The sequence below is a fragment of the Pipistrellus hanaki genome, assembly GCF_964339955.1.
Source record: "Pipistrellus hanaki genome assembly, chromosome: 1".
In the NCBI taxonomy this organism is placed as follows: Eukaryota; Metazoa; Chordata; class Mammalia; order Chiroptera; family Vespertilionidae; genus Pipistrellus; species Pipistrellus hanaki.
In genome coordinates this window covers 3,833,869-3,847,796 of record NC_140503.1, presented here as the reverse complement: position 1 = coordinate 3,847,796, position 13,928 = coordinate 3,833,869, and the positions used below count along the sequence as shown (strand labels likewise).

The 13,928-nt window shown below is 34.9% G+C and overlaps 1 protein-coding gene across 5 annotated transcripts in view; it reads right to left on the bottom strand.

Annotated features, from left to right (window-relative positions):
- PAPOLA (poly(A) polymerase alpha) overlaps positions 1–13,928 on the bottom strand; it is a 53,781-nt gene that overhangs the window by 19,133 nt on the left and 20,720 nt on the right. For all 5 annotated transcript variants that reach the window (XM_084883335.1, XM_084883337.1, XM_084883336.1 and 2 more), the window contains exons 7-13: positions 12,068–12,179; positions 11,284–11,373; positions 11,055–11,193; positions 8,994–9,066; positions 7,614–7,734; positions 6,615–6,699; positions 738–791 (exon numbers count right to left, since the gene is read on the bottom strand). In XM_084883335.1, the coding sequence (XP_084739461.1) occupies positions 738–791; positions 6,615–6,699; positions 7,614–7,734; positions 8,994–9,066; positions 11,055–11,193; positions 11,284–11,373; positions 12,068–12,179 (674 nt within the window). The remainder of the gene's footprint in view (positions 1–737; positions 792–6,614; positions 6,700–7,613; positions 7,735–8,993; positions 9,067–11,054; positions 11,194–11,283; positions 11,374–12,067; positions 12,180–13,928) is intronic.

The window sequence follows — 13,928 nt, the reverse complement described above, 5'->3', positions numbered from 1 at the left end:
AAAAATAAAGCAAACTATGCAGAACCAAATGTTTATGTAAAGCAGTATTTTGAAGATCATACTTCAATACACAGGGGGCAGTTCAACTGTCTGGGCCCCATAGTTAAAACAAAGCCTTATGCTCCACCCAAAAATGCTGAAGAGAAAACAGGGGAGAAGATAATCAAACCACACTTCAAACTAGGAAGGTAACAAGCCGAGACAGGTTTGGCTCAATGGATAGAGCGTCGGCTTCGGGACTGAAGGGACCCGGGTTCGACTCCGGTCAAGGGCATGTACCTTGGTTGCGGGCATATCCCCAGTAGGGGGTGTGCAAGAGGCAGCTGATCGATGACTCTCTCTCATCGATGTTTCTAGCTTTCTATCTCTCTCCCTTCCTCTCTGTACAAAATCAATAAAATATATTAAAAAAAAAAAACAAAAAACAAAAAACTAGGAAGGTAACAAAACATGTCCTCACAAATATGTAAAGAAAAACAATAGTATGCTAAATTAAAGCACTTTTTTTTTTTTTACATACTTTAAACAGTTAGGAAATTATACATGAATCTAAAGCAAACAAAAGTTGTATATAAAACCCCAAATCCCTATACTTTCATTATAAGTAGTAAAGCGCCATTTATGAATAAAACCAAACTGGATGTTTTAAGAACTTCATCCCCTCTCCTACTGCGTTCTGTGGCTATCTGATTCATTTCGAAGCTTATTTTTTCTGTAAAGTCTAATCTTGTACTTACCATTCTAGGCGTTGTTTTTCTGTTGGTGCACTTGCTAGAAGTACAATATAATGCCTTTGAAGATAAAGACAACATGCTATTTATTTAATTTAAGTGCTTTGTGCTGGATATTAACACCATAAGATAATAAGCTTCATGAGTTATGTGTCAGCATCAACTTAGCAAGGGGGAAATTGCACTCTTACAATGTACATAAAATAATAAAAGCTAAATTTTCAAGTTGCTATAACCACTGGCACATTTAATACTTCTGTACCATTATTGTTTTATGAATAATTACCCCAAAAGCAGCTTAATTCAAGAATGCTAAATAAACACTACCTGATAATTTGGTCCAATGACTACAATAGAGCACTTTACCTATAAAAAGCTGCTCACTAAAATACAGTGCATTAGAACAAAATTATTTGAATGGAAATAAAGCACCAAGCAAGGTTGAAGCCACAAAAACAGGATCACTACAACTGCATATTACATCAGAATCTTCAAAAAGCAGTATCAAACACATCATGCTTCTTAATTCAAATAAAAGGTAGCAAAAGCAAGCCACGTTAATTAATACTGAAGTTAGGCCTCATGACTTTTTTCAAGTAACAGCATACATTTCCGTAACAAAGCAGCAGACATCACTAAGGTGAGAGGACTGAGGATATTTTATTTCTATGCAGATTCCAATTCCATTGAAATTAAGAGAAAAAGCGCCCTAGTCAGTTTGGCTCAATGGACAGAGCATTGGCCTGCAGACTGAAGGGTCCCAGGTTCAGCTCCTGTCAAGGGCACGTCCGTCAGCTGCAGGCTACTCCCCAGCCAAGACCCTGGTCAGGGCACATGCAGAAGGCAATCAATCGATGTGAGAGAAACACACAAATGTCTTTCCCTCTCCTTCCACTCTCTCTAAAAATCAATGGATAAGTATTCTCAAGAGAGGATTTTTAAAAACTTAGAAAGAGAGCAAGTTTTTAGAAAACACTATCAAGACCAATTAACTAGCCCTAGCCTGTTTGACTCGGTGGATAGACGTCAATCTGGAGACTGAAGGGTCCCAGGTTCGATTCCAGTCAGGGGCACAGGCCTGGGTTTTGGGCTCAATCCCCAGTGTGGGGTGTGCAGGAAGCAGCCAAACAATGATTCTCTCCCATCACTGATGTTTCTCTCTCTCTCTTCCTCTTCATTCCTCTCTGAAATCAACAAAAAATATATATTTTTAAAAAGACCAAATAATTATTTTAAGTATTTTTAAAACAGATTGTAACTGAAGCATAATTCATACAATTCCATTTCATAAGAGTAAGGAAGTTCAGTCCTATTAACTCTCCTACAGAATCCATTTTACATGTGCTGGAAGCCAAACTTCTCACTTTACCTCAAAAAGCAAACTAAAATTACCAGTTTAAGCGTGACCAAAAATTTTAAATTACTTTATTTGTTCAAAAGGCTGAATCTTTTATGTTATCTTTCACATCTTACAAATAAGATTTCTGGCCGGAAGAAATGTATGCCTGAGACCCAGAAACTACCAGCATTAGTTCAAATTAGCCACCCACCCCCTGAAGATATTTAGAGGCAAGAGATACTGAAGATTTGGCAAAGTTAAGCATTTATTTTAACCAAACTCCATTAAAACAGACCATTTGATTATGCTCAAGAAGTATTGGGGGGGGGGGGGGATTTTTCATAGCTGTGGGGCTCAGACCTAAGATTTGTACAATGGGTAATACCTAAGAAGGGCTTGTGAAGCTCAAATGAGTTAAGCTCAAGTACTTATAAATTAAGCGTATCAGAGGTAATGTATATACATATGAAAACATATAGTTAGGTATGTGAATATGCAGTCTAAATCCATAAGACTAATACTTCCTTTCCCAGTTTAACTTGTTCAGCATTATTTGGAGCAAACCAATACAGCTGACCCTTGAACCACACAGGTATGTATGAATTGCATAGGTCCACTCACGTGTGATTTTTTTTTTCAATAAATACTGCAAATGCATCTTCCTTATGATTTTAATAACATTTTTTTCTCTAGCTTAAATAACATACAAATTGAGTCTCTCAATTATGTTATCAATAGCACTTCCAGTCACCAGCACACTTTCCGTAGTCAAGTCTTTGGGGAGTCAGAGTTACACAAAGGCATTCAGCTGCATGGGGTGTTAGTGCCCTAACCTCTGCGTTTCTCAAGGGTCAACGGTACCGAGAACAAGCACAGATGGCCAAATAAAGAAGTCACATGAAAGCACTTTTAAAAGCTCATGCATTTTATGCACACAGAACCCTACTCTCAGGAGCCCTAAATTGTCTAAAATCAAACAAATCCTAACAAGATCAGTAACCTGATTTCTAGTTCCCTAGGAAATTGAAAATGGGCAGATTTAAAAAACAAAAAAGAGGGAAAGGCAGATAGCTCTCTGACAAAGTATAACAACTTATTACAGGAGACAACAAAGTATAAAAAACAAACATACATAAAAACAAAAAAAAGCAAAATGGTCTGAGTTGACCTAGCTTAGGGACACAACTCGCCATCTCTAAATCATTTTACCACATTAATAAAACGGATATTTTTAATGACCATCTGAGTCTTCAAAAGAGTAAAATGTGCAATGTTCTTTATTTACTAAAGCAAATATACAATTCAGTTACAAATGCGTTTGTTTCAACGCCCGAAGAGTGCTGAATAACTGACAAATATTTACGTGAGGTTAAATGTCCTTTACTCAGCCACATTTAACAGGTTAAGCTCCAGCCTGTTTTGTCTTCCGGACAGAAAATATAATGTCAGTCACTGGTGACTGACAGGGCACTTAATGTGTTTTAGCAAACTTAAAGTTGTAGATACAAAATAATCAAGTTTAAGAGAAATAACTTGCACCAAAGAACTTAATTTATAAAACAAAGTCTTGCCTACGGAAGAAACTAAGAACAGAATCCCAACTCTGTGTAAATCTTAAAAACCAGAATCAGTGTTCAGTTCCTCAAATCCCTACCAGAACAATCAAGTAGCACTAAATTTAGACTATTTTGTTGCTGTTCAAAAAAGAAATGCAATCCCTATTTCATTCTGTCAGGCTTCAGGCACTCAGATGCCTTCAGAGATACTTTCAAGTATTAATGTAATAGCAATTAACATTTCCCAAATTTAAAATTTATCTATTTCCCATAACAAATTTAAGTATAAAATTGTGCTCCAAATAAATTAAACCCCATTTAAAAAATTCCTAAGAACATTTAATTTAGTTGCTATTATGACTTAATAACTATTTACCCCTAAAAAAGTATCTTGTAAGTAGGTTTCCTATTTCATACATTAATATTTTCCCTGGGTAGATCATAGCTCCTATGAGTGAAAATTTAATTATCTCTGACAAAAATCCTTGCTATTCCATCTTTTAAGTAACTCTGGACCAAGACTTATAGTTCATTATTTTTAAAGTTTTTTTAAACATTTTAAGGCTGAAGTATTCTTACATATGTACTCCTTGAAATTATAAATTATTAATCTTACACCTTAAACATTCTGGCTTTTTTCCTATATCTTCCCTTCCTTGTTTCTTAGTGAAATGAAACACCTAAAATAAGTATTGACAGTTACTATGTCAATAACTTATTCTACTGCTTCTTAAGGGTCAATTTGAATATCCCTTAAGGAAAAACATTAAAAAAAATTTCTTAGGACTATTTTAAGCTTTCACAGCACAATGTTATTCCTTTCACAAGGACCACTGATCTCTTCTGGAAAATGATATATTCAGAAGACAAATAAAATCTCCTCCATATTTCTCTCCCAAGAATGGCAAGCAAATATTTTACACAATTTAAAATCTTAGACGAAACAAATACTTGCACGATATACCTCAAGTAAGGTTTAACCAACTTTGAGTCAAGGGAAAACTAAGAATTTCACTCAGTTGTACAGCCAATCTTTAGAGTAGGTCATATACGTTAAAGACAAAGTCAGGGCTAGCCTGTGTGGCTCATGTGGTTGGAGTATTGTCCCGTCCAGTGGAAGGGTCCGTTTCTGATCAGAGCACATGTCCAGAGTGCAGGTTCAGTCCCCACTCAGGTGTGCCCTGGAGGGAACTGATTGATATGGATCACATGATGATTCTCTCTCCCTTTCTCTCTCTTAAAAAATAAATTAAAATCTGTAAATACTCTAAAGTATAATCAAAGTATTTACTAGAAATTTGAGAAAATGTTTTGAAGAAATTCAATTTGGTATAGACAAAATTAGCCAATCATTATGATTTCAAATCTGTTTTCCAAGAATTCACAGCTGAAATTCTTTTTCCTGACCTAATTTCCTTTATTTATTGCTATATCCGCATGTCTAATTAAATTTAGTCATTTGTAATAACCTACAATGATTGTTTCAAGAAAATCCAGTAAAGATAGGAATCTATAATCTTTTAATCAGTCTACTGAAGAGCTGACAGAGGCTATTAGGCACAGATTAAAAGACAGCCTAAAAGTTTTAAAAGAGAAAGATTAAGCAAGCTTAAAAAAAAAAAAATTTCCAAGTTCTAGTAATACAAACTTATTCAAATGGATAACACTATCAAGCTTTATTCAATTTCAACAGTAATCTTTCCTAAAGTAAAGAAAGACACTTAAGTACTTTCAAGAACTTCATTTTACCCACCTCTCATCCTATGAGGAAATGAGATAGGAAAAAGAATGAACTTAGCTTCATCTTTGATTCTCAGGGATTAAGAGATGTTGCTACTTGTCAACAAAACCAATTTATTACTCTCCACACAAGTAATTATGTACTCTATTATGTAGTTTTTAAAGTATCAGAATATATGTTCATTAGCTTAAATGTTCAAAAGTACTCCCTAAACACTGGTTCAAATAAAAAACAAACAAAAATTGTCTGCCAAATGGAAAAGCACAACTTATGGGGAATAAGTAATAAACAAGAACATTCAATGTTATGCTATTTAACTGTTTGCTGGCAAGGTAGTGCTCCCAGAACACAACAATAAGCTGGCTCCATCACTGCTATTTCATGCAAAAGATACAGAAACAAAACACAGAGACATCATGAAGGTCATCATTCTTGTTTTTAATTGGGGAAATAGCATAAAGCAATCTTACTTAGATTATTACAAAACACAATCCACAAAATCAAATGGTCAGGAAAGTTTCAACCATTAAAGAAAAAAATTTAAGTGGGACTTTGGTAAGTTTTCAGCTCAGGGCAAATAAAAGTGCAAGTCCAATTTTTTTATAAAGATTTATTGTAACTTACAATTTCATCAAAACCAACACAATCAGGCTTTTAACCTGTACTAAGGTGTTAAACCATTATATTAAAACCATTAGTAAAAACTATTACCCCAACCTAGATTCCAAAAAAAAAAAAAAAAAATTTATTTGTGGAGGTATTTAAAGGGGCTTTATTGACATTAGAGGAAAACCGTAGGCCAATTGTATGCTGTAACTACTGAAAACATTTAACTATAATGACACTTTATTAGCTTTGCCTATGTTATAGGGACTCTTATTGATGAGAGAAATTGCTGAAAATACTTAGTTTCTTAGTAGAGAATATTAACTACAAATTTTAACAGTTCACTCCTTTGCCAGGGCATACAGATTTTGAGTTTGGTGAGGACTAACAGTATCTACAAAACTGAAGTTGCTACAAATGGAGGAGTTTGGTTACAGAAGGCAGCAAACTGTTGGGGCCATACTTCACCTTGACAGGTTAAAAAATAAGGGTTTAACTAAAAACAGTGCAACCTTTGTGACAGGCAAGGACTGTAGATGTTTAAGGAAAATTCAGAACTACATTCATCCAGCAAGAAGAGACTGCACATAAGAACCATTACTTAAGAGAGCAACATGTCCGACATGCCTTAAAATACATACTTGTACTTTTGAAAGAAGTTTGGAGCTTCAAAAAGTTTGGACCACTCTCCCTTACTCAGCAAAATTTCATCTGTGATAGCAAGACCTAAATTAAAAACATATTAAAATGTTTGCATAGTTCAGTCTAACAACCTAGAGTTTTAAAGATCTTAAACATACCACATGCGTTCTCTAAAACCTAAACCAATGTTAACAAAAGGCAATTTTAGCAATAGTTTCAGAGCATAAAATTCTTAAATACTTTTCAAAAAAGCTGGAGGACTTGAGAGCCCAATCTGGTATATTACCATTAGTCTAAAATTCCACACTCATAAAATGACTTCAAAAACTGACACATTCTATTATAGTTCTCCCCAAAGCTTTGTTTCTTGTCTTTCAAAAACATGCTTCCTGCTGACTCTAAAAGAATAGCATATCTTCCCACAGGAGGCTGTTTGGACCACAGAAAAGCATGGTCCCCTAGAGTTTGAGCTGGAAGTTGTACAGCTAATTCTACTTCCTAGGCTGTAGTCTGTCCAATCAAACAATCCCTTCCTCAAAGACCGACAACAGCTGTACTTTCAAACAAACAATACTATTGGGGTCCAGAAAAGTTTAGAGTTTCTTCCAAAATAATGAGCAGTTTGAACCCAATCCTGCCCAAAGTTCTTCCCAAGAATATAGTTAGCTAAAAACAACTCATTTCATGGGATTATTTAAAATTTTACATGGCAATCGAATATGGCACTAACCCAACCCCAAAAAGCCCTGCTAAGAATATGGCTTTAAATACTGGTTAGTGTCACTATATAATCAAAAATAATTAAAAATTCCTGCCTAAAAGGAATTAAACTTATTTTTCATATCAATTCCCAAATATATATTGTAATCAATAAATAAAAACACCAAAAATCTACCTTGGTGAATGCTTTCTTCAACTTAAATTGTATACCCAACTACGGGTCTACAATGACTATGTAAACCCTGTGTATAAAGGAGAGCATAATGATAACCACTTACCTTGTTTAAACTCCTCAACCATGACCATCCGTGTTGAAACGGACACATTGTACGTGGAGTTCTGTTGTGGGTATGCTGGTGTAATTATAGGCATAAGATGGTACCTATCACTGGGGTTTACCTACATATAATAACAGCCAATCAGTTTCTTCAAGTACATAGGCAACAGATACTTGGACTTTTTACCCCTTGTTAAACTGAACCAATGATTAAATTTTATTTCATTCTTAGCTGGAGTCGAGAAAGAAAAACCATGTAAGGAGACTTTGTTTTTAAAGGAATTCTTTATAGAATCTGGATTTGGTGGAGCTAACGGTCTGTTCAATCACTCAGGCATGACTACTTTGGTAACCTCACTCTACAGAAAGTGTGCCTGCACAGCAAAAAGGTCCTACTTGGACAGCTACTGATGTTTAGTTTTTCTTTTTTCAACAACAGAAATGGGGATGCACACACAATTACACTTTTCAGAAATGTCTTACTCCAATATTCTGTGTAAAACAAATTTAAACAAGATGAAAACTTATACTTCAATATACCCTCAACGTATAAAGAATTAAGCTTAATTTATTAACACATGGTGAAACTATTGTTTTCCATATTGGTATCCTTTTACGAGATAATGAACTGATTCAGTAACTATTTATCTTAATCCATATACTATGGATAAGTGGCATATTTCCACAAAGAAAACTATAAACTCACATCTCTCCAAAAATGCCTTCGGGTATGGAAAACTTGAAAATATACAACTTGAAATAATTAACAGAACTTGAAGCTAATAATTTTGATACTGTAGTAAGATAGCAAGACAATGTAGAAAAATAGAATTTTATAAACCTCTAAAGCCTTATTCAAACCTAAATATTTGACCTATTAAAAAAGTGCATGTTGTTAACATTTAAATGGAGTGAGCAGTAAAGACCGGAACTTCCCACAGTGGAAGCTCTTTAGCACCACCTTGTTTCTGTAATCTGAAACACCCACAGGTAAATATTAAGCAACAGTTTTCCTAAAACAACCCAATTTTAACAATATTTAGATCAAATAAAAAAATACAGGGATTTTTAGTATCCTTTTATTTTTTTTAAAGCACAAATGCCCGCACACTTTAACTTACAAGGTAGTTCTATATAAAATAAATTAAAATGTTAGTGAACTGGATTATTATAAATATGTACAATTAAATGTAGTTGACAGGGTACATAATTATGCTTCTCACATCAGAAGACAATCAGAGTTGAGGTTATCTAAGAGAAAGTGTAATACGAACATGTCCACTCATAGGTAGAAGGATGGAAAGTGTCCCTGAGTTTATGCAGATGACTTTACTTGTTATTGCACAGTGTGAATTTGTAGGGGAAAAAATAATACACTAACCCTTGGGTCCCATACAGGCAAATTAAGATTGCATTCTTCAGGCTGTTTCAATAGCACTGGATTTGGCCATTCCCTGTTTAAAAAGATTGTAGCACTTGATAAGACTTGGATATTACCATCTAAACGTATTTTGTTAAACATACAGCATTGTGAATGTGCTCCTTCTTCATTCATTTTCCCTTCTGGTTTACATACTCTTTTATTCCTGTTGATGTTAAACTACTTGAACACTTTTCCTCTATGACATTAACTTAAACATCTTGTCTGCCCCTCAAAGAACTGATAATGCACTATTTAAATTAAAAAGTACTACTCCAATACATCTGACATGTTCGCCTCAACCCCTATAGGTAAATCCTCTTGAAAGATAAAAACACTACCTTTATACTAGCTTATTCCAAAGACAATTGAGAGTGAAAAAGTTAACTCATTATAGGCAAAGTATAAATAATTGTAAAAATTGATTATGACATTTTTCTCTGCTGCATAACTAAAGGTTATGAGTATGTGTAATAAAAACTTGTGACGTGAACACATTATTTTCAAGATGCACGCTCTGAGTTAGCCACTTCAGTCCTTTATGGAAGAGATTAAAAACTGGAAAACATTTGCCATTCTTCATGTCAAGGTTAACATCTTTAACATTATATTTGTTAAGGATGTGTAGCGTTAAGAAAAATTCTGACAATCTTTAGTTATTCTCATCAAACCTGATTATACATTATAAAGTAGTATCAAAACCATAAAGAACAGAATGTGTCTTTAAAAGTGTGGCACATGCTTTACATTATTAACTGTATCAAAATAAACCTCTGATTTTTATAAAATAAATAGAAAAGACTCTTTTTGTTCCAGAGGGAAGAGGTATAGGAGTGGGCAGGCATAGAGGAAAGATAATTCTCTAAAATTTTATTAAAACCAAAAACCCTGAGCTTTTGGGCCAGCCAAAGCAACTAATACAAAATGCAAATAACCTTTTATCTTATTATTCTTTAAAAAAAAAAAAAAAAAGAAAGAAAGAAAAAGTGGACCTAGCTGGTTTGGGTCAGTGGAGTGTCAGGCCTGTGGAACAAAGGGTCCCAGGTTTGATTCCGGGCAAGGTCACATGTACGTACCCTTGATTGCAGGCTCATCCCCAGCCCAGGCCCTGGTCAGGGCGTATGCAGGAGGCAACCAAACGATGTGCTTTTCTCACATCAATGTTTCTCTCTGTCTTTCCCTCTCTCTTCCATTCTCCCTAATAATCACCAGAAAAGTATCTTCTGGTGAGGATTAACAAAACAACAACAACAACAAAAATAGTGAACTTCCTAAAATAAAAGTTAAAGAAAAATCTGTGCAGGGTTAATGAATAATCTCAGAGTGGTCAATTAATTGCCTTTTTTCAAGCAGTTAGTTATTCTTAAAAGCTTTTTATATAGCCCGGCTGGGGTAGCTCAGTGGTTGAGTGTCACCCCATGAACCCAAAGGTCATGGTTCCATTCCCAGGTTGCGGGCTAAATCCTCAGTGGTGGGAGTGCAAGAGGCACCAATCAATGATTCTCTCTCATCATTGATGTTTCTATCTCTCTCTCTCCATCTCCCTTCTGCTGTAAAATCAATAAAAATATTTTTTTTTAAAAGCTTTTTATATAGTTTGCATCTTAATGGGCAGATGAAAGCAAAAACAATCAAGAAACTAAGGGACTAAGGAACTACAGGTTTAGAATAATCCAGAGAGTAAAAGGTGGTATATATAAGTTTATCCAAAGTAGCTGATATCCCAGCCTATCAAGTCACTAAGTTACAGACATTACAACTAAAATTCAAGAGTTTATTTAGAGAGTAAGTTTATGCAGGAGGTTCAAATAGCAACTGCCTTCCTATCCTTAAAAAGCTAGGGAAAAGGAATGAAATTAAGTTTGCGTTTTATATGCAACATGACCTACCCCCAAGACTACCTAAAGAGCTACAACATGATCTAAAATTTGAATCTGAAATCAGCTGCAGAAATGTCATAGAAATAAGACTGAACTTCAGTGTCTATAATCAATTTTATTTTAATATAATCTAAACACATACCATTTAGAAAATACCAAGAAAAATTTATGTACAAGAGTTGATGCTATTGCATTTGGGTAAAGCTGGCAAGTTCTTGCTACTAGCATAGCCCAGGAAACACCACCGAGGAAACCTAATATATTGGAATAGATGTTGTGGCCTGTTGATAAGGGAAAAGCAAAAAGAAAAGTTAGTGTTGAACAAAAGCTTAAACAGTTTTAATAAGGTAGCCAACAAATTCTGAACTCACGTTTGGCCCACAGTTTGATAGCTCTCAGAGTTAACCTGAAGTTGTCAATGTTTGGTACTAGGTGTAAAATTTCATCGGTTACCCTGCAACCTGATTAACAGGAGTGAAAAACAAAACATTAAATCATCAAAAATGTAATGATAATATTTCTTTTAAATTTCTGAGATTAATGTCAAACTTAAAAACTTTATTGGTACAATCAGTAATGTTAATTAAATAGAGGCAAATAAAAAAACTCTTAAAACCTTCATCTCCCATTAAAAGCAGTACCCTCAACCAAAGAATCTGAACTGTAACGTGCTTCATCTCAAACTTTAAACTCATAATGAAAGCTTCTAGTCCAGAAATATTGAGGAAGGACTGAGCCACTTAAATCTTAAAGAATTGTTCTTTAAGAGCATGGTAACAAGCAGTGCTAATACCAAAGTGTTCAAAGGCAATCTTTTAAATACAACAATTGAAAACATTACAAAGGACATCGGCATCAAAATTAATTACATTGTAAAACCAAATCATTAGCAATAGAGTGCCAATGTCAGACAGTCTTTTAATATCCCAGGAGATTAAAAAAATAAAACATGTTAAAAATGAATAAAAAGTGTTTAAAAATCAATAAAATAAATTACCAAATACCCTCTACAGTCTGATAAATAAGGTACATTCAATTTGAATAACTATGGATAAACAATATGCCTACAAAAGGCTTCATTATTCAACATGAGTTTAAACTATTTCATATTTGACAAAAACTGCTACTATGCAAAAAAAGTAGATTTTCACATACCGTTAAGACTTCTTATGCATCTTATATCTAGATTTTTAAGCAGACTGTCATCTCGTAAGTCCAAGTCTTCTGGAATAGTCTGCAGTGCTAATCTTGCAAATAAAATATCAATCTAAAACAAAAATAAAATTCAACATTCTGTATCTATCAAATTATTTATTTTTAGATGTTTCTTTAAAAAAGAAAGCAATTATAACCCATAAAGCCAGGATCTTCTTATCAATTATCAACATGACAATGCCTCCAAGAGCCCAAGCAGTATTAATTCTATCACTGGTATTTTAATCAGATGTTAAAACATGGCAATATGGAACAGAACATGCATAAATACCTATTTGTCACTTTAATCATACTAAGTTTGATTTCCTATAAAATGCATCTACTAGATTTACTAAGTTTGCTAAATGCATATACTGGATCACTTAAAATTTAGGGCATGCCCTATCACAGCTTAACCAAACAAACTGCAGCTCTGGTCAGACAGCTCCAAAAACTTCAAACCCCAAGCAAAGAGGAGAAAACTTTAGTTCCGGTTGTAGCTCCTGCTGGGTGGCCTCAGACAGTAGCTGACCTGCACCCCATTGGAAATCCAGAAGCTAGTGTATCTAGTGGTCTGTGTGAGACACCAGATTTCAACTACTCTTATAAGGGTCGCATTCAAGAGGCAGACTCAGTGAGCACCAAAGCCCCTCTGGAACAAGTCCTGCCCCATAAGCGTGTCTCCAGCACAGCGGTTCTTCCGTTATAGACACAGCGGGTCCTCAGCCAATTGGCCTGGAGGTCAGTTCCTCCCAGTGACACCAACAACAATCAAGACTTAACTACAAGGCTGTACACACAGTCCACAAAGGGGTGCACCAAGAGTGTCCACTGGGAGGCTGACCCATTGGACACCTAGCACACAAATCTACCCTACCAACTCAGGGAAGCAGTGAAAATGAGGAGACAAGGAAACAGATCACAAACAAAAGAAAAGCAAACACCTGGATATAGAGTTTAAAACCATGGTTATAAAGTTTTTTCAAGAATTTCCTAGAAAAGGCCGATAAATTTAGCAAGACCATCAAGGATATGAAAAAGGACCAACCAGAAATTAAGCATACCCTGAATGAAACAAAGAATACTATACAGAGACTCAACAGCAGACTAGAGGAACACAAGAATCAAGTCAAAGATTCGAAATACAAAGAAGCAAAAAACACTCAACCTGGGAAAGAAAAAAGAAAAAAGAATCCAAAAAGTTGAAGATGGTGTAAGAAGCCTCTGGGACAACTTCAAGCACACCAACATCAGAATTATGGGGGTGCCAGAAGGAGAGAGCAAGATACTGAAAACCTATTTGAATAAAAAATGACGGAAAACTTCTCCCACCTGGTCAAAGAAATAGACTTACAAGTCCAGGAAGCGCACAGAACTCCAAACAAAAGGAATCCTAAGAGGACCACACCGAGACACATCAACGCCAAGGGCAAAAGACAAAGAGAGAATCTTACAAGCAGCAAGAGAAAAACAGTTAATTACCTGTAAGGGAGCACCCATACAATTATCAACTGATTTCTCAACAGAAACTATGAAGGCCAGACGGGAGTAGCAAGAAATATTCAAAGTGATGCATAACAAGAACCTAGAATCAAGATTACTCTACCCAGCAAAGTTATCATTCAAAATTGAAGGTCAGATAAAGAGCTTCACAGATAAGAAAAAGCTAAATAAAGGAGTTTATCGCCACTAAACCAGTATTGTATGAAATGCTGAAAGGTAGTCTTTAAGAAGAGGAAGAAGAAAAAAGTAAAGATAAAAATTATAAACAACAAATACATATCAACAAGTAAATCTAAAAATCGAGTGAATTAAAAATCTG